At 37.4% G+C, this 21,303-nt stretch overlaps 1 protein-coding gene across 1 annotated transcript; it reads left to right on the forward strand.

Annotated features, from left to right (window-relative positions):
* The first annotated feature begins 96 nt into the window (after positions 1-96).
* LOC131983957 (far upstream element-binding protein 2-like) lies at positions 97-19,604 on the forward strand. The gene is made up of 18 exons (XM_059348804.1): positions 97-286; positions 1,786-1,897; positions 2,540-2,599; positions 3,171-3,207; positions 4,193-4,245; positions 5,269-5,340; positions 5,433-5,490; positions 6,810-6,981; positions 7,992-8,090; positions 9,283-9,381; positions 10,188-10,290; positions 11,975-12,096; positions 12,648-12,941; positions 13,029-13,144; positions 14,687-14,775; positions 15,848-16,060; positions 17,226-17,449; positions 19,027-19,604. The coding sequence occupies exons 1-18, from the start codon at positions 158-160 to the stop codon at positions 19,033-19,035; spliced, it is 2,061 nt and encodes a 686-aa protein (XP_059204787.1). The 5' UTR covers positions 97-157; the 3' UTR covers positions 19,036-19,604.
* The last annotated feature ends 1,699 nt before the right edge of the window (positions 19,605-21,303 follow it).

A 21,303-nucleotide genomic window follows, 5' to 3' on the forward strand; every position in this document is an offset into this window, starting at 1 on the left:
AAGACCAAAAAGCGAAGCGCCTTCGCGGCCACCGTCGTGTCTCCGTGTGTCTTGCCCCGTTAGTTTCTTGACTTTCCGTCCCGCTCCTGCTGCTGCAGCTCCCGGTTCCCGGTTCTCTGCCTCCGCCTCCCGCTCGCCTGTCCGGTTAGTAGTCACCATGTCGGAGTACAGCGCGGTCCCTCCGCCCGGCCCCGGGGCCCCTCTGGGCGGGCCGGCGGCTCTCGGTAACGGGGCAGGAGGCATCAAGAAAGATGCGTTCGCGGACGCGGTGCAGCGGGCCCGGCAGGTGAGGAGGCTGGAGCATGTTTACTGGAGCTAACCGGAGATAATAACACGTCATAACCAGTCATAACCAGTCATATTCACTTCATACGGCTGCTTAGACAAAGATAGACACGTTATGTCACTGCTGGTTATAACGGTACATTAGAAAACGGTATTTAAAATAGTCAATGTGCCCCAACAAACCCACAGAGTGGAGAGGGTGATATAACAGCTAGATATAATATATAATAACTATATAATACTCCATAACTATATCACAGCTAGATATAATATATAATAACTATATAATACTAAATAACTATATAACAGCTAGATATAATATATAATAACTATATAATACTACATAACTATATAATACTAACTAACTATAGAACAGCTAGATATAATATATAATACTGATATAATACTAAATAACTATATAATGCTAACTCACTATATAACAGCTAGATATAATATATAATAACTATATAATACTAAATAACTATATAACAGCTAGATATAATATATAATAACTATATAATACTAACTAACTATATAACAGCTAGATATAATATATAATACTGATATAATACTAAATAACTATATAACAGCTAGATATAATAATAAATAACTATATAATACTGATATAATACTGATATAATACTAAATAACTATATAATACTGACATAATACTAACTAACTATAGAACAGCTAGATATAATAATAAATAACTGTATATAATGATATAATACTAAATAATTGTATAGCAGCTAGATTTAATAATAAATAATTATATAATACTAACTAACTATATAACAGCTAGATATAATAATAAAATATTATATAATACTGATATACTGTTTTAGATTTTAATTTTGCTTTAATTCAGAGAAATAATGATATAAAAACCACAAAATCCAACTCAAAACCAAGCAGTAAATACACCTACCACGGTCTGCTTTGGATATATAAACCAATTAAGACATAAAAATAATAGAAATTATAAGTTTATTTGAAAGGGAAATTATTATCTAGATAGTGATGAAGTAAAAAAGTGAGATAAAATCATATTAAGACTAAAATATAACATTTCTTTCTAATATTAAGTCTAAAATACGCAAATCTTTGAATAGTGTTGTTAAACACTTTTAAATACATTTATAACAAAATCAATTTGAAAATGTTTATTAACTGAAAACTAAATATAAAAGCTGAAAGAAGACAACAACATCACTATTAGAACCTTTTACAGTAAAACCAGAGTGCAGTAACTACATTTTTGGGGTCAAAGGTCAAATAAATCATCATGATTTTTGAGCATAAAAATGACATCATCAATACATATAGAAATAAGAGTCATATCACTGATCGACCTATAACACATTTGGCTGGACAGTTAAAACACATTGAAGCAGTTTTTCTCAGTTTTATCTTTTTTTGGGGCAAACTTGAGGGGTGGAGGAGTATAATCAGTGTTTTTAAAGCTGAATGGTGACGGTGAGTTGTACGTTTGTGTTTCAGATCGCAGCTAAGATCGGAGGAGACGCTGCTCCTCCCATCAACAACAACAACAACAACGCTGCTCCAGATGGTTTTACATTCACGGCACAGAAACGACAGCTGGAGGACGCAGGTATGTTCTCTGGCTTGGATTGGGTCTCATCTGGACAAAAACACCCAAATAAATAAATAAATAAATATAAATGTGAACCACCTCTGAACTCTCCTGCACACCCAGTTACTTTTTTTTTTTTTGGATAGGGACAGTGCACATTAATGAACATCGATAAACATCTTTGTAAATATGCCGGATTATAGCAAAGCTGCTAGTTTGCATCCGTCCCTATCCAAAAGATCTGGACCCAACCAATACCCCATCACAAAACAACTACAACTACAAAAAACTAACACTAAAACTAAGGCATTTTCTCAAAAAATGAAAAACTAATTAAAACTAGCAAACTCACTCTAAAAACTCATTAAAACTATCTGGATTTGAAGACAAAAACTGACAACGAAATTAAAACTAAAACTAATAAAAAATCCTATTATACTTAAACTATTATAAATGAATCTATGATAATCAATAACTCTGCCTTTCACTCGAACTGTTTTTAATGTTTTTGCTGTGTTTTGTCTGTGCTGTTTCGTGTTCTCACTGTACTCTCGACAAATGATGATGACAAATGAGGGGTTGCCCTCAATGATTCCTCCAGAAAATAAATAAAGGATAAAAGAAAGAAATTAACCCTGGTTGCTGTGTGTTTCCTGCCAGATGAACCAGAGAGTAAGAAGCTGGCGGCTCAGACTGACCTGGACTCAGCTAACGCTCTCTGTGAGTTCATACTTTATCTGCTGGTTCTTCTTCATCTGTCATGTTCATAATCAATAATCACTGATCACTTCTACACATCTCCTCTTACACCAGTCTGTCCATGTGTCCTCTGAGTCCATCAGTAATACAAAACCTCTCTCTCTCTCTCTCTCTCTCTCTGTTCTCTGTTTTCTCTCTCTCTCTCTCTGTTTTCTCTCTCTCTCTCTCTGTTTTCTCTCTCTCTCTCTCTCTGTTTTCTCTCTGTCTCTGTTCTCTCTCTCTGTTTTCTCTCTCTCTCTCTCTCTCTCTGTTTTCTCTCTCTCTCTCTCTCTGTTTTCTCTCTGTCTCTGTTCTCTCTCTCTGTTTTCTCTCTCTCTCTCTCTCTCTCTGTTTTCTCTCTCTCTCTCTCTCTCTCCCTCTCTCTCTCTCTCTCCCTCTCTCTCTGTTTTCTCTCTCTCTCTCTCTCTCTCTGTTCTCTCTCTCTCTCTGTTTTCTCTCTTTCTCTCTCTCTCTCTCTCTCTCTCTCTCTCTCTGTTTTCTCTCTCTCTCTCTCTCTCTCTCTCTGTTTTCTCTCTCTCTCTCTCTCTCTCAGCTATCGGTGCTCAGCTCGCTGCTCTTGCACAACAAAGGTGAGATCTCAAAGCTTTTAGTTGAATTCTCCCCTACAAAGTCTAACTGCAGTAGCTACATTTTGGGGCAAAAAAGTATCAAAATGACCAGAAAAAGACACAAAATTACCAAAAGAAAGACACAAAATGGCTGTAAAAACACAAAATTACTTTAAATAGACAAGAAATGACCCAAAAAGGGACAGAATTACCAAAAAGACACCAAATTATTAAAAAAGACACAAAATGACCAAAAAAGACACAAAATTATTAAAAAAGACACAAAATTACCAAAAAAAAACACAAAATTACCAAAAAAAGTAATTAAAGGGACCTTCCACACACAACACAGTAAAGCACCATTCATATAAAACTCACATTAAACTTTCATATCAAGGTGGGGGCCACAAAATATCATCACGAGGGCCACAATTGGCCCGCGGGCCGCAAGTTTGAGACCCCTGATCTAGATAGTGATGAAGTAAAAAAGTAAGATAATTATATTAAGACTAAAATATAACATTTCTTTATAATATTAAGTCTAAAATACTCAAATCTTTGAATAGAGTTGTAAAACACTTTTAAATACACTTATAACAAAATCAATATGAAAATGTTTATTCACTGAAAACTAAATATAAAGCTGAAAGAAGACAACATCACTATTAGAACCTTTTACAGCAAAACCAGAGTGCAGAAACTACATTTTTTGGGGTCAAAGGTCAAATAAATCATGATTTTTGAGCATAAAAATGACATCATCAATACATGTAGAAATAAGTCTCATATCACTGATCTATCTATAACACATTTGGCTGGACAGTTAAAACACGTTAAAGAACTTTAAAGCAGTTTTTCTCAGTTTAACCCTTCGATAGTTACAGCAGTTAGACTCTGTAGGGCAGAATAGTCTGAATAACTTTGTGCTTTGTGTCAATTGAATGGAATAAAAACAACTATAAAGAGTTCTGTTTCCTGATTTGTTGCCTCTTTCCTCCCTCCTCAGACCGGCCTCCAGCACGGAGGAGTACAGTGTCCCAGACAGCATGGTGGGCCTCAGTGAGTCACCACTCTGCTTCTGAGCACATAGTGATGTCACAATGTAACACATAAACAGATATCTTGCTGCAAGTGTAACCTACGGCTGGGCGATATATCGATATAAAATATAAATCTACACTACTGGTCAAAAGTTTTAGAACACACCAACTTTTCCAGAATTTAATTGAAAATGATGCAGTTTAATGTCTCAGTGTACTCTGAAATTAATGCACATTTGCAACATTTAAAATTCTTTATTGAGCATGATAGTGTTTTGAAAGTAAAAAAAGATTCAAAATCACATTTTATGTTGGACTAAAGGACTAAAAAAAGACACAAAATGACCAAAAAAAGACACTAAAAGTCACAAAATGACCAAAAAAGACACAAAATGACTTACAAAGACATGAAAAGAACTCAAAACAGCCCAAGACTCCATAGAGTTAAGTTGTTAACCCATTTCTTGTTCCCTGAAAAAGGCCTACTTGTATAATTCTGAAATGTACATTATTTTTCAGTTTTGGTTAAGCTTACCTTTTTTTATTTACCTCTGGCAGTTCACCACTTACCTTTGTACCCTTTCAAGCTGTTCATTTGACTTGAACTGCTTGAATTTCAATAAAAAACTGGAAAAATTGGGGTGTTCTAAAACTTTTGACCGGTAGTGTATATATTTTTATTTATGTTCGATATCACCATTGCACCATAGTATAATAACAGCCAAAATTCAATGCATTACCTAACGTTAACACTGTAAAAAAGGTGTTTAAAAACCATAATTAATTGAATAATTGTTGCAGCTCTATTTTTTTTATTTACATGTGCACTTTATGAAACTGTTATACAGTATTTATGTTCACTTAAATAAATCAATAAAACTACTTGTGACATGTCATATTTGGCTTTGATTTGATGAACATTTGCTCTCACTTTGTGATAAAAATATCCGGATATATATCATTTATATCAATATTCAGCCTAAATATATCACCAGCTCTAGTTTAACCACCAACACACAGTTTTCTGTCTCTTGGTCTCCAGTTATCGGCCGTGGAGGTGAACAGATCAATAAGATTCAACAGGAGTCGGGTTGTAAGGTTCAGATAGCTCCAGGTACTTACTGAACATCTCTATTATACTTTTAATGTTATTTTCCTTTTGGTGTTGAACTCATAAGTTACATATGTTCTCTATGTGTGTTTCAGACAGTGGAGGTCTTCCAGACAGGAGAGTTTCTCTCACTGGTTCACAAGACGCCATACAGTAAGTACCAGGCTTTAAGGACGCACGATCATTTTTATTTTTTATGTGGAAGCATCAGGAATTATTATTTTTGATGGAGTGAACTGCCCTGTGTACTTGTGTCAGTGAGTAATGGTGTTGATTATATACAGTCATGGGAAAAAATATCAGACCACCCTTGTTTTCTTCAGTTTCTTGTTCATTTTAATGTCTGGTACGACTAAAGGTTCATTTATTTGGACAAATAGAATGAAAACAACAAAAATATCTGATAAGAGTTTAATTTAACAGCTGATATCTAGACATGTAACATGGTTTTCATGATAAAGGTTGACTGTAGATGTAAAAATGAAATGAAAATTATCGATATAGGAACAAATTGACCAAAAATAGATGCAAAAATGACAGAAAAAGACGCTGGAGTAACTGGAGTAACTGGAGTAACTGAAGTAACTGGAGTAACTGGAGTAACTGTAGTAACTGTACTAACTGTAGTAACTGGAGTAACTGGAGTAACCGGGGTAACTGTAGTAACTGGAGTAACCGGGGTAACTGTAGTAACTGGAGTAACTGGAGTAACTGTAGTAACTGTAGTTACTGTAGTAACTGGAGTAACTGGAGTAACTGTGGTAACTGGGGTAACTGTAGTAACTGTAGTAACTGAAGTAACTGTAGTAACTGGAGTAACTGGAGTAACTGGAGTAACCGGGGTAACTGTAGTAACTGGAGTAACCGGGGTAACTGTAGTAACTGTACAAACTGTAGTAACTGGAGTAACTGGAGTAACTGGAGTAACTGTAGTAACTGTAGTAACTGGGGTAACTGGAGTAACTGTAGTGACTGTAGTGACTGTAGTAACTGTAGTGACTGTAGTGACTGTAGTAACTGGAGTAACTGGAGTAACTGTAGTAACTGGGGTAACTGGAGTAACTGGAGTAACTGGAGTAACCGGGGTAACTGTAGTAACTGTAGTAACCGGGGTAACTGTAGTAACTGTACTAACTGTAGTAACTGGAGTAACTGGAGTAACTGGAGTAACTGGAGCAACTGGAGCAACTGTGGTAACTGGGGTAACTGTAGTAACTGTAGTAACTGGGGTAACTGGAGTAACTGTAGTGACTGTAGTGACTGTAGTAACTGGAGTAACTGTAGTAACTGGGGTAACTGGAGTAACTGTAGTAACTGGGGTAACTGGAGTAACTGTAGTAACTGTAGTAACTGTAGTAACTGGGGTAACTGGAGTAACTGGAGTAACTGGAGTAACTGGAGTAACTGGGGTAACTGTAGTAACTGGAGTAACTGGAGTAACTGGGGTAACTGGTGAGCTGTTCCCCGGCCAGGAACGCCAAGATGCTGCTGGATGAGATCGTGTCCAGAGGAAGAGGAACTCCTCCGTCTTCGTACCACGAGTCCTCCAACGGGCTGAACGGATCCGTACACGAGATGATGATCCCGGCGGGGAAGGCCGGCCTCGTCATCGGGAAGGGAGGAGAAACCATCAAACAGCTGCAGGTAGAGACAGACAGGGCTGTGGTTACTGGTTAGTCATACTGGGATCATCCTGGTGGAGGTTTACTGAACTGAAACAACTTAAAAAGATTCTGAGGAAGGTTGGATGGATGGATTTTTCATTATTTTTATTATTTTAATTATTTTAATTCCGTTGTGATTTTTTTTATTTTTTATTCTTTATATTTGTCATTTTTTTCTCATAAATTTGTTGTCTGTTTTGTTGTCTTGTTTTCAAATTCAGTTCGTTTTAATGAGTTTTTAGAATGAGTTTGCAATGTTTTGTAATGGGGTATCTGTTGGGTGCCAGATTCAATAAGGTCACAATAAATGTCACTTTTTCTTGTAAATTTGTCACTTTTTTTCTTGTAAATTTGTCACTTTTTTCTTGTAAATTTGTCACTTTTTTTCTTTAAATTTGTCACTTTTTTTCTTGTAAATCTGAGAAATTTTACCCGAAATTTGTCTTTTTTTTTCTTTAAATTTGTCACTTTTTTTCTTGTAAATTTGAGAAATTTTACCCGAAATTTGTCACCTTTTTTCTTGTAAATTTGTCACTTTTTGTCTTGTAAATTTGTCACTTTTTAAAAAAAAATTTGTCACTTTTTTTCTTGTAAATTTGAGAAATTTTACCCGAAATTTGTCACTTTTTTTCTCATAAATTTGTCACTTTTTTCTCAGAAATGTGTTACTTTTTTTCTTTAAATTTGTTACATTTTCTTTAAATTTGAGAATTTTTTTCCCTTAAATTTGAGAATTTTTTTCTCAAAAATGTGTCACTTTTTTCTTGTAAATGTGTCACTTTTTTCTTGGATTTTTCATTAGTTTTAGTTTTAATTCCGTTGTGATTTTTTTAGTTTTCGTTAACTATAATAACCTTGATTCTGATTGGCAATTTTTCAAGGCGGCATCTTGTTTACTTTAATCTATGAAAAGGTAGATCCAGGAAAAAACAATCTTATATTCCAGAAATGTCAATCGTCCCCATAATGTTTGATGGTGTGATGTTCCAGGAGCGTGCCGGGGTGAAGATGATCCTGATCCAGGACGCCTCTCAGGGTCCCAACGTTGACAAGCCGCTCCGCATCATCGGAGATCCCTACAAAGTTCAGGTACCTTTAACCCATTTAGGCCTAAAACTGCCTGTAAAACCTCTGATTGGTGATTAAAAAAAAAAAAAAGTTTTTCTGTAAATCCAACAGAAGTGTCAACTCTTCCTACTAAATAATAGATTTTTCAGCCTCTGTAGCAGATAGAAATTAAATTCATAAAGTATTTGAGAGCTTATAGCTGTTATATCTGAGCTCCCTCCGCTATAGTCGTCTTCCACCATGATTTCTGATGATAAGTTCTGGAAAAGTCCCATGATGCATTGAGACACTCCCACATGTATTCTCATTTTTAGTCATTTTGCTTCTTTTTTGGTCATTTTGTGTCTTTTATTAGTCATTTTGTGTGTGTTTTTGGTCATTTTGTGTCTTTTTTAGTCATTTTATGTCTTTTTTTAGTCATTTTGTGTATTTTTTTGTCATTTTGTGTATTTTTTTGTCATTTTGTGTCTTTTTTCGGTCATTTTGTGTCTTTTTTCGGTCATTTTGTGTCATTTTTTAGTCATTTTGTGTCTTTTTTGGTCATTTTGTGTCTTTTTATGGTCATTTTGTGTCTTTTTTCGGTCATTTTGTGTCTTTTTTTAGTAATTTTGTGTCTTTTTGGTCATTTTGTGTCTTTTCTTCGGTCATTTTGTGTCTTTTTGGTCATTTTGTGTCTTTTCTTTGGTCATATTGTGTCTTTTCTTAGTCATTTTGTGTCTTTTTTGGTCATTTTGTGTCTTTTTTGGTCATTTTGTGTCTTTTTATGGTCATTTTGTGTCTTTTTGGTCATTTTGTGTCTTTTTTGGTGATTTTGTGTCATTTTTTAGTCATTTTGTATCTTTTTTTAGTCATTTTGTGTCTTTTTTGGTTATTTTGTGTCTTTTTTTAGTCGCTTTGTGTCTTTTTTGTGATGATTTCAAAGTTCTGGAAAAGTCCCATGATGCATTGCGACACTCCCACATGTATTCTGATGCATTTCATTGGCCAAGAGACCGAAAATAGGTGGAAAAAACTACAAATACTACAAAACCACGTATCCTCTTTCCCGGGTTTAATGGTAGAATAACACAACAGCGCCCCAACAGGTTTTAATGGTAGAAATGTTGTAATGCTTTCCCGCCTTAAATGGGTTAAGAAATCATCTCATCAAGTTGAACATGAATGTGTGTTGCTGGGTCGCCGTGCACCATAATCCTCTTCCTTTCCTCCTCAGCAAGCCCAGGAGATGGTGCAGGAGATCCTGAGGGAGAGAGACCACGCCGGCTTCAGTGAACGAAATGATTTTGGCTCCAGAACGGGAGGAGGGATGGATGTGAGTCTGTGTGTGTGGGACAAAGATTAGAAGTGGTAATACAGGTACATCTGAAAAAATTAGAATATCGTGGAAAATGTCATTGTTTTTTGTCAATCATTCCAGAAAGTGAAACTCGTACATTATATAGATTCATTACACACAGAGTGAAATATTTCAAGCCTGTTTTTCTTGTGATTTTCTTTCTCATAAATTTGAGATTTTTTTCTCTTAAAATTGTGATTTCTTCTTTTAGATTTGAATTTTTTTGATCATAAATTTTAGATTTTTTTTGTCTCGTAAATTTATATTTTTCTCATGAAATTTTAGATTTTTTTTATCATAAATTTGTATTTTTTTTTATATTTTCTTGTAAGTTTGAGTTTTTTCTCTTAAATTTGTGATTCTTTTCTCACATAATTTTGTATTTTTTCCTCTTAAATTTGTTTTTCTTGTAAAATTTGAATTTTTTGATCGTAAATTTGAGATATTTTTTTCTCGTAAATTTGTTAGTTTAGTTTTGCAGTAATTAATGCAAAAGCCTGACAATTGTGTTTAAAATATCCTTTTTTTTATTGATCTTATGTAATATTCTCATTTTATACTGAGACACTGAGTTTTGTGTTTTCATTCTCTCTAAGCCAGAATCATCAAATTCACAAGAAAAACAGGCTTGAAATATTTAACTCTACGTGTAATGAATCTATAAAATGAGTTTCACTTTCTGAAATAATTGACAAAAACTTTTCCATGATATTCTAATGTTTTCAGCTGTACCTGTATTTGTCTTTTAACCCGGTTGAAGTTTTTTAAACGTGTGTTTTCAGATTCCTGTACCGAGACACTCGGTCGGTGTCGTCATCGGGAGAAACGGAGAAATGATCAAGAAGATCCAGAACGATGCTGGAGTTCGGATACAGTTTAAACAAGGTGTTATTATTATTATTATTATTATTATTCAGGTACATTCAGGTTCTCATCAGAGTCGAGACAACGTGAAGTTTTTTTTTTGCGATAACAATATTCTAGATATTACAAAATACTGAAAAATATATAGAAAATATGATTTTTTTTTAGTCCGTATAAATAAATAAAAATCATACAACAAAATATAAATTAATCATAAATCTAAAATTTAGTGTAAAGTGCAAATCTCAACAGTTGCCAAATACAAAAATCTTTACTCTCGACTCTCACACCTTCTAATGTCACTATTCCATCATATACACACTGATCTTATCATTGCATATTTTAATGAAATATTGTAAAGAAAAAAATAATTTCATGTCTTCATTTATTTTATTTCTACTAATTACAATGATTATGGCTTACATTTAATGAAGACCTAAAATTCACTGTCTCAAAAAAATGTTAATATTACAAAAGGAAAAAAAGTACTCAATACTTGGTTGGAGCTGTTTGACTTGAACTAACGGAAATATACTTTTCGTCATATTCTAATTTGTTTTTATTTATTTATTTTTTAATAATATTTTTTTATTGGAAATCAGCATCGATAAGCATCAGTACAAGACATAAGTTATTCAACAGCTGTTTTCCACATTTTTGTTTTTTAAAGGGTACATTAGAACAAAGAACCACAAAAAAGAGACAACCCCCAAAACAAAAAGAGGAATAAATACAATACATTAAAAAACATAGTATTATAATAATATAAAGGGAGGCAAAAGAGCAGAGAAACAGAAAATATTCTAATTTATTGAGATGCAGCTGTATGTGGATGCAATTTCACATGAGTCTTTCTCTCTGTCTTGCTTTTCTATTGATTTAACATTTTAACATCTATTATTGGAAAGATGTTGGAGCGAGGAGGAGTACGCCTGCAAAAATCTACAGTCACAGTAACATGACACGACTGTTTCAGTGTGTTAAACTGATTTTTGTCCACTAGGAGCAGAAAGACGACATCCTGTAGGACAGAGGTGTCAAACTCTGGCCCGTGGGCCAAATTTGGCCCGCAGTATAATTATATTTGGCCCACGAGGAAATACCAAATGACAACCAGAGCTGGCCCGCCGGTATTATACAGCGCAAATAAATAATACTACAAATCCCAGAATGCTCTGCTGGTGTTCTGGCTTGAACACAGTAGATCAGTGTGGAGCAAACTGAGCAACAATTAAAGTTGTCTTTATGCACTTTTTCTTGCTAGTCCAAGGCTTGAATGGCTGCACATTCATTGAAGGATATTATTATTAGTCATTTGGTTTATTATTGTTATTTTATTCTCACATTTATTTTTAGCCTGTGGAAAAAGATTACTGTTAAATTTAAATTTAAAGAAGGCCGCATAGAAAATAAAGGGACATAGGATTTTTATTTAAATTTTATTTAAGAAATGAATGCCATTGATGTGTTATATCAAGCTTTGCTTGTTCCGTTTCGTTTTAACTTGTTTAGGTCCATTTTTTCAATAAATATCAATGTTGGCCCGCGACTTTGTCCAATTTTGGCCCACTGTGTATTTGAGTTTGACCCCCCTGCTGTAGGAGGTCTGGAGTTCCAGAGTTGAGTTCTGACTCTCAGCCCTCCACGGACTCTTCCACATTAGTAAATATATCTTAATGCTTAATGATGTAATTCTGTCTTCCAGATGACGGTACTGGTCCTGATAAGATGGCCCACATCAGCGGCCCCCCGGAGCGCTGCGAGCACGCCGCCCAGATCATCAACGACCTGCTGCAGAGCATCAGGGTCCGGGAGGAGGGCCAGGGGGTAAGGGTCTCTGGTCCTCATCAACTGGTACAAGAAGAGGGTTTACATCACAGTCAGAGACCAGGAATCAGGCCCAAACACCACGAATCTGAATATGTTGCAAATATGAATACAGGTTGTAAATATAACATGTAACAGGTAGAATGAAGATAATATCTAGATCTATATTTTATACTAAATATATTTGACATTATCTCCAGTTTTACTTGGCCGAATATCATCAAAAAAAAAATCCAGCATGGAGTTTCAAGCCAGAACTTTATTTGGAAGCTGATGGAGAAACTCAATGTTGCTTCATTTTTATGTCTTCACGTCATGAAGACGTAATATGCAGGTGGTTTCATGGACTCTAGAGGGTTAATGTTTAAATAATCAACAAATTAATCAATAATGAGAATAATTGTTAGCTGCAGCCCGAGATAACAGAACTTTAATGTCAGCAGCTTCTTTTAGAAGCTTTTCAGCCTGTTTGCTCTGCAGTAAATCCTGTAGTATGCTAGTAGTAGCTCTAGTACTTACTGGGACTACGACTCTCTCTACTCCACCTACAGGGACCCCCGGGTCCTCCAGGCATGCCTGCAGGCAACAGGGGCCGAGGTGGGGGTCAAGGCGGCTGGGGGCCCCCCGGAGGGGAGATGACCTTCTCTATTCCCGCCCACAAGTGTGGCCTGGTGATTGGCCGAGGAGGAGAAAACGTCAAGTCCATCAACCAGCAGACGGGCGCCTTCGTGGAGATCTCCCGCCAGCCGCCCCCCAACGGAGACCCCAACTTCAAGCTGTTCATCATCCGGGGGTCCCCGCAGCAGATCGACCACGCCAAGCAGCTGATCGAGGAGAAGATCGAGGCACTGACCGTTACTACGTCTCCTGCAGGAACGCCACGCCTCTCTTCTTCTGCTTCTTCTGAAATGTGATTGTGTCGTGTGTTTCAGGGTCCTCTGTGTCCGGTGGGCCCGGGGCCAGGGGGACCAGGTCCTGCTGGTCCAATGGGTCCCTACAACCCCAACCCATACAACCCCGGACCACCTGGGGCCCCTGGACCACCACAGTGAGTAGCTACAGCTGATGGAGGCAGGAGCATATATGGAAAAAACACCTATACTTAGCGTCCAGTCTGCAAATTGCTAACAGGCTAACAGTTAGCTCTGTAGCAGTACAGTGTGTATGTGCTAACAGGCTAACAGTTAGCTCTGTAGCAGTACAGTGTGTATGTGCTAACAGGCTAACAGTTAGCTCTGTAGCAGTACAGGGTGTATGTGCTAACAGGCTAACAGTTAGCTCTGTAGCAGTACAGTGTGTATGTGCTAACAGGCTAACAGTTAGCTCTGTAGCAGTACAGGGTGTATGTGCTAACAGGCTAACAGTTAGCTCTGTAGCAGTACAGGGTGTATGTGCTAACAGGCTAACAGTTAGCTCTGTAGCAGTACAGTGTGTATGTGCTAACAGGCTAACAGTTAGCTCTGTAGCAGTACAGTGTGTATGTGCTAACAGGCTAACAGTTAGCTCTGTAGCAGTACTGTGTGTATGTGCTAACAGGCTAACAGTAAGCTCTGTAGCAGTACAGTGTGTATGTGCTAACAGGCTAACAGTTAGCTCTGTAGCAGTACAGTGTGTATGTGCTAACAGGCTAACAGTTAGCTCTGTAGCAGTACAGGGTGTATGTGCTAACAGGCTAACAGTTAGCTCTGTAGCAGTACAGGGTGTATGTGCTAACAGGCTAACAGTTAGCTCTGTAGCAGTACAGTGTGTATGTGCTAACAGGCTAACAGTTAGCTCTGTAGCAGTACAGTGTGTATGTGCTAATAGGCTAACAGTTAGCTCTGTAGCAGTACAGTGTGTATGTGCTAACAGGCTAACAGTTAGCTCTGTAGCAGTACAGTGTGTATGTGCTAACAGGCTAACAGTTAGCTCTGTAGCAGTACAGTGTGTATGTGCTAACAGGCTAACAGTTAGCTCTGTAGCAGTACAGTGTGTATGTGCTAACAGGTTAACAGTTAGCTCTGTAGCAGTACAGTGTGTATGTGCTAACAGGCTAACAGTTAGCTCTGTAGCAGTACAGTGTGTATGTGCTAACAGGCTAACAGTTAGCTCTGTAGCAGTACAGTGTGTATGTGCTAACAGGCTAACAGTTAGCTCTGTAGCAGTACAGTGTGTATGTGCTAACAGGCTAACAGTTAGCTTCGTAGCAGTACAGTGTGTATGTGCTAACAGGCTAACAGTTAGCTCTGTAGCAGTACAGTGTGTATGTGCTAACAGGCTAACAGTTAGCTTTGTAGCAGTACAGTGTGTATGTGCTAACAGGCTAACAGTTAGCTCTGTAGCAGTACAGTGTGTATGTGCTGCTGCTGCAGGAGGTGTTAGCTTAGCGATCTCTGTTTGTTTACAACAAGCACCAGACACTAAAAACTGTTCCTGTTGTTTGTTTAAAAGTAGTGCACATAAAATACAGATGTTTTCCCTAACATGATGAATAATCCTGATTAATAATCATGATTAGAATATAGATCAAAATAACCGTGATTATCATTTTGTCCATGATGGTGCAGCCCTTTGTCAGGGTAATGTTTCTGAGGTGTTGTTCTTGTTTCAGTGGTGGTCCTCCTGGTCCTCACCAGTACCCCCCCCAGGGCTGGAGCAGCAGCTACCAGCAGTGGCAGCCCCCGGCCCCCCACGACCCCAGTGAGTCACCCTGGACCTCACCGCCTCCCGTTCAGGGATCAAAGTTCATTTTTTGCCCATTTTAGCATGTTGCTAAACCTTCTACAGTACTTCCACCCCAGGCTTTAGGTTTTAAACTAGGGGTCTCAAACTCTTTTTATATGAATGGCACTTTATCGTGTTGTGTGTGGAAGGTCCGTTTAATTACTTTTTTTGGTAATTTTGTGTCTTTTTTGGGTAATTTTCTGTCTTTTTAAAAATAATTTTGTATTTTTTTTTTTAAATAATTCTGTCTTTTTTTTGTAATTTTGTCTTTTTTGGTAATTTTGTCTTTTTTGGCGGTTTTGTGTCTTTTTAAATAATTTTGTGTCTTTTTGGTCATTTTGTGTCTTTTTTGGTCATTTTGTTCCTTTTTTGTAATTTAGTGTCTTTTTTAAATCATTTTATGTCTTTTAAATAATTTTGTGTCTTTTTTGAGTAATTTTTTGTCTTTTTAAAAATAATTTTGTGTTTTTTTTAAATCATTCTGTCTTTTTTTTGTAATTTTGTCTTTTTTGGTAATTTTGTCTTTTTTGGCGGTTTTGTGTCTTTTTAAATAATTTTGTGTCTTTTTGGTAATTTTGTGTCTTTTTTGGTCATTTTGTTCCTTTTTTGTAATTTAGTGTCTTATTTAAATAATTTTATGTCTTTTAAATAATTTTGTGTATTTTTTGGTCATTTTGTGTCTTTTTTAAGTAATTTAGTTTTTTTTCTGTCATTTTTTTTTAGTAATTTTGTGTCTTTTTTTAGTTACTTTGTGTCTTTTTCTGATCATTTTGACCCTGCCTCCAGTGGCCCCCAGGTGATTTGAGTTTGAGGCCCCTGTTTTAAACCCTCCCATTCATTTCAGATGAGTAATGACATTTTTTTTCTAAGTCTGGGAAGGTGAACAGGCGTTCTGATGGAAATGTTGTGTGAGATGTGAACCTGTAGGAGCTCTGGCTAACCCTGTCTCTGTTTCCCCCCTGGTCTCCAAGCCCGGTCTCCAGGCCAGTAGCAGGGGCTCACCCTCACCCTATGAGGACCTCACCCCTCCACCCTGCGTCTTTTCTAGGCAAGGCAGCAGCCAATGACCCCAACGCGGCCTGGGCGGCCTACTACGCCCAGTACTACCAGCAGCAGCCGGCGGGGGCCGTGCCCGGGGCCCAGTACCCCGCTAACCCAGCTGGAGGGGCCCAAACATCAGGGGAGCAGACCCAGCCGGCCCAGACCCCGGGGGGCCAGCCGGACTACACCAAGGCCTGGGAGGAGTACTACAAGAAGATGGGTGAGGCCTCCAGAGAACACACAATCAATCAATCAATCAGACTTTATTTATAGAGCACTTTTCATACAGGAGAGATGTAACACTTCATGAAAAAGGAGAAAATAATAATAATAATAAAAAAACATAGAAACAAGCAAACACCCTCCATGCCATTATAAACAAAGGTCAAACTGAGAAAACACTGGAGGCCGCTTAGAAATTAAAAAAAATAAAATAAGTAAAAATAAAGTAAGGTAAGATAAAATATAATAAAATAAAAAACATAAGTAAATAATAAAAACAATAAAAAGTAAATCATAATAACAAAAAGTAAAAAATCTAGATAAAAAAGATTAAAACAAAAAAATTATTCTAAAAAAACGAATAAACAATAAACTTTTTGGTCATTTTGTGTCATTTTTTAGTAATTTTGTATCTTTTTTTAAGTAATTTTGTGTCTTTTTTTAGTCATTTTGTGTATTTTTTTGTCATTTTGTGTCTTTTTTCAGTCATTTTGTGTCTTTTTTCAGTCATTTTGTGTCTTTTTCGGTCATATTGTGTCTTTTTGGTCATTTTGTGTCTTTTTTGGTCATTTTGTGTCATTTTTTAGTAATATTGTATTTTTTTTTAGTAATTTTGTGTCTTTTTTTTAGTAATTTTGTGTCTTTTTTTGTCATTTTGTGTATTTTTTAGTCATTTTGTGTCTTTTTTCGGTCATTTTGTGTCTTTTTTTAGTCATTTTGTGTCTTTTTGGTCATTTTGTGTCTTTTCTTTGGTCATTTTGTGTCTTTTTATGGTCATTTTGTGTCTTTTTGGTCATTTTGTGTCTTTTTTGGTCATTTTGTGTCATTTTTTTGTCATTTTGTATCTTTTTTTAGTCATTTTGTGTCTTTTTTTAGTCGCTTTGTGTCTTTTTTGTGATGATTTCAAAGTCCCATGATGCATTGCGACACTCCCACATGTATTCTGATGCATTTCATTGGCCAAGAGACCGCAAATAGGTGGAAAAAACTACAAATACTACAAAACCACGTATGCATGAGCAGAAAGATATTTAAAAATAGTTCAAAAGCCAAATTAAAAAGATAAGTCTTCAGTTTGCTCTTAAAGATCTGAAGCGTCTCTGATATATTATTTATTATACAGCGGTGAGCTGGATCATGTCTCTGTTTCCTGTCCCTTCCAGCCCAGACAGGAGGCTCTGTCCCTGGGACGGCAGCAGCAGCTCCAGGAGCAGCAGGAGGAGCAGCAGGAGGAGCAGGAGGAGGAGCAGGAGGAGCAGCAGGGACCACAGCAGGAGGCCAGCAGGACTACAGCGCCGCCTGGGCCGAGTACTACCGACAGCAGGCCGCCTACTACGGACAGACGGGGCCGGCCCCCGGCCAGCCAGGGACCCCCCAGCAGGGACAGGTCAGTACTGGGACCCCCCAGCAGGGACAGGTCAGTACTGGGACCCCCCAACAGGGACAGGTTAGTACTGGGACCCCCCAACAGGGACAGGTTAGTACTGGGACCCCCCAACAGGGACAGGTCAGTACTGGGACCCCCCAACAGGGACAGGTTAGTACTGGGACCCCCCAACAGGGACAGGTTAGTACAGGGACCCCCCAACAGGGACAGGTTAGTACTGGGACCCCCCAGCAGGGACAGGTTAGTACTGGGACCCCCCAACAGGGACAGGTCAGTACAGGGACCCCCCAACAGGGACAGGTTAGTACAGGGACCCCCCAACAGGGACAGGTTAGTACTGGGACCCCCCAACAGGGACAGGTTAGTACAGGGACCCCCCAACAGGGACAGGTTAGTACTGGGACCCCCCAGCAGGGACAGGTCAGAATGGTTCTGGCCTTTTCATTAGTTTTAGTTTTAATTTTCATTGTCAATTTTTGTTTTCAAATTCAGTTCGTTTTAATGAGTTTTTAGAGTGAGTTTGGTAGTTTTAATTAGTTTTTATTTTTTGGACAATGCTTAGTTTTAGTTTGGTTTGTATTAGTTGTAGTTTAGTTTTTATTAGTTTTAGTTTAGTTTTTATTAGTTGTAGTTTAGTTTTTATTAGTTTAATTTAGTTTTTATTAGTTGTAGTTTAGTTTTTATTAGTTTTAGTTTAGTTTTTATTAGTTGTAGTTTAGTTTTTATTAGTTGTAGTTTAGTTTTTATTAGTTTTAGTTTAGTTTTTATTAGTTGTAGTTTAGTTTTTATTAGTTGTAGTTTAGTTTTTATTAGTTTTAGTTTAGTTTTTATTAGTTGTAGTTTAGTTTTTATTAGTTGTAGTTTAGTTTTTATTAGTTGTAGTTTAGTTTTTATTAGTTTTAGTTTAGTTTTTATTAGTTTTAGTGTTAGTTTTAATTAGTTGTAGTTTAGTTTTTATTAGTTGTAGTTTAGTTTTTATTAGTTTTAGTTTAGTTTTTATTAGTTTTAGTTTAGTTTTAATTAGTTGTAGTTTAGTTTTTATTAGTTGTAGTTTAGTTGTTATTAGTTGTAGTTTAGTTTTTATTAGTTGTAGTTTAGTTTTTATTAGTTGTAGTTTAGTTTTAATTAGTTGTAGTTTAGTTTTTATTAGTTGTAGTTTAGTTTTTATTACTTGTAGTTGTTTTGTAATGGGGTATTTGTTGGGTCCAGATTCAATAAGGTCACAATAAATGTTTCCTTTATTTCCTTTGTCTGATCCATCTCAGCCCCAATAAGTTTATTAAGTCATAAAACCAGATAGATGAAATAGATTTCATATCAACCAAAAAGGTTTACGGATGAAAAAAGTTGACAAAGACGAAAACGAAGGACATTTTCACTATAATTTTAGTTAGTCTTGTAACCACAAAATACAGTTTCAGTAAGTTATCGTTTTTTGTTTTTTTTCAGTAAAAAATGTTTTTTCAATTCTAGTTTTCGTTATTTCTATAATATAATAACTATAATAACCTGGTTCAGCGAGGTTTATAAAGGTCCTGTTGGTGTGATGTTCTTCTTTTCACCTGTTTGTGTTCCAGACGCAGTGAAGCTGAAGGTTTCTGGAGAGAATCAGGGAAACGGGATGAAGAAGACGACAGTGAACTTAAGGCCAGGATCTAGACTCTTTTCTTTCTTTTTTTATTTCTTGTGAGGGGAAAATAAACCCTCCCACACCACTAATCACCACTAAATGGATATTTTTTAATAAAGAAGCAAACAGAGCGTTTGTTCTGTTGCGTTCTCTTTGCTGCAATGACAGGTCACAGCCTCTCAAACATTTATATTCTCCATCAGAAACATTTATATTCTCCATCAGAAACATGGAATATACTCCATTATAAACAGGGAAGCCTTGAGACCAAGACTTTATTGTGGAGGAGTTACCAATAAATCTATCTCATCTTCCTTTTATTAACTTCTCCAGACTTTTGAAAGCACTTCACACCTTCATGTGTTCTATTTACTGAGCTGCACATAGCTGTTAGTCTAGACTCTACTGTGTATCTGCTGCAGGTGATAAAACACCGGAGGAATCCTTTTTAACCCTTTATCAGGCAAAGAACTATATTTGGTAACTTCAGGTAATATTTCGAGAAAAAAGTTGCAAATTTAGTAGATTAAAGTGGCAAACCTACAAGAAAAAAAAGTCGCAGATTTAAGAGATTTAAAGTGGCAAATCTGCGCGAAAAAAGCCGCAGATTGATGAGAAAAAAAGTGGGGAAAAAAGCAACTTTTCTCTCCCAGATTCTCCACTTTAACCCTTAACGGTGTGTTCAGACCGGACGCGTAGCGAATATTTCGCGCGACAAGATTACATACAAAGTCAATGCAAACACGGGAATAGACGCAAATTTTTGCCGGCGGCGCGAATCGCGGGTTTCGCGCGACGCGCGAATGAAACAACCCGAATGAAACAACGCGAATTCGCGTGAGTTCAATAAATTCAACTTTGGCGAAATATTCGCGTGACGCTGTGTCGGGACAGCCTATCAGCGTTGAGATTCTGGACGACAGTGACGTCATGCATCCCGGGAACCCGCCTATTCCGTAAAAATGGAGCAGAAACCTATTGTTGCGGTCTGTGGGCTTCCCGAGCTTTTTGACACATCATCACCCTCCTACCGCAACCGGAACCATAAAGATCTGGCCTGGAGGAGGGTGAGTGAGGTCACCGGTCTGCCTGGTAAGTTGTGACAATGTGATTTCAGCTATCTGTTGTAGCTACTTCTCTACAAAGTTAGCATTAGCATTAGCAGCCTTCGCCGACCGGCATATTTATCTGTTTATCTGCGAAAATTCGCGAGTTATTTACTCGCGCGAGTGACGCGAGTAAATTCAACTACTCGCGCGATCAACTCGCGCGAGTAACGGTGCGTTCAGACCGGACGCGTAGCGAATATTTCGCGCGACAAGATTACATACAAAGTCAATGCAAACACGCGAATAGACGCGAATTTTTGCCAGCGGCGCGAATCGCGGGTTTCGCGCGACGCGAATGCCGCGATTGACGCGAATGTCGCGGCGCGAATGAAACAACACGAATTCGCGTGAGTTCAATAAATTCAACTTTGGCGAAATATTCGCGTGACGCTGTGTCGGGTCAGCCTATCAGCGTAGAGATTCTGGACGACAGTGTCCGAGATACATACATGAGAGAGAGGAGAAAAGAGGCAGGAAGGAGGAGTGGGTCGGCAGGAGGGAAAAAGGTGGAAGTACTCTGCGGTCCTCTCTCCGTGCTGAGTGCGCCTCCGGATGATGTCACTCACCCAGACACGACGGCGTGTTTTCAGACGTATCTCGGACTTCCAGAGCAGGTACAGGGACGCTATGCTTGTCATGGTTGATGACAGAATGAAATGGAGGGAATTATTTGGCGCTAAATAGTCTCTTGGGCGAAAATTCGCGAGTTATTTACTCGCGCGAGTGACGCGAGTTAAATTCAATTCTCGCGCGAGTAACGCGACGCGAAAATTCGCTACGCGTCCGGTCTGAACACACCGTAATAGGACACTCATTGAAATACTTGCAAATTCCAAATTTCAACCCTAGAGAATATTGGAGGATATTACATACAGCCTCTTAAATCTGTGACTTTTTTTCTTGTAGATTTGCCACTTTAATCTAGTAACTTTTTTCTCTAAATAATACCTGAAGTTACCAAATATAATTCTTTGCCTAATAAAGGGTTAAAGCTCTTATAACTTGCTCAGTGTTTTTGATTATTTCCCTTTTTTTTAAATGAATTTGTCATTTTCCTCTCAGCTGGAGCTTGCATGGTATTTTAACTTGTTTGGATTCTTGATCTTTTTGCTTAT

This window comes from Centropristis striata, chromosome 13 (genome assembly GCF_030273125.1).
Source record: "Centropristis striata isolate RG_2023a ecotype Rhode Island chromosome 13, C.striata_1.0, whole genome shotgun sequence".
NCBI classification, from domain to species: Eukaryota; Metazoa; Chordata; class Actinopteri; order Perciformes; family Serranidae; genus Centropristis; species Centropristis striata.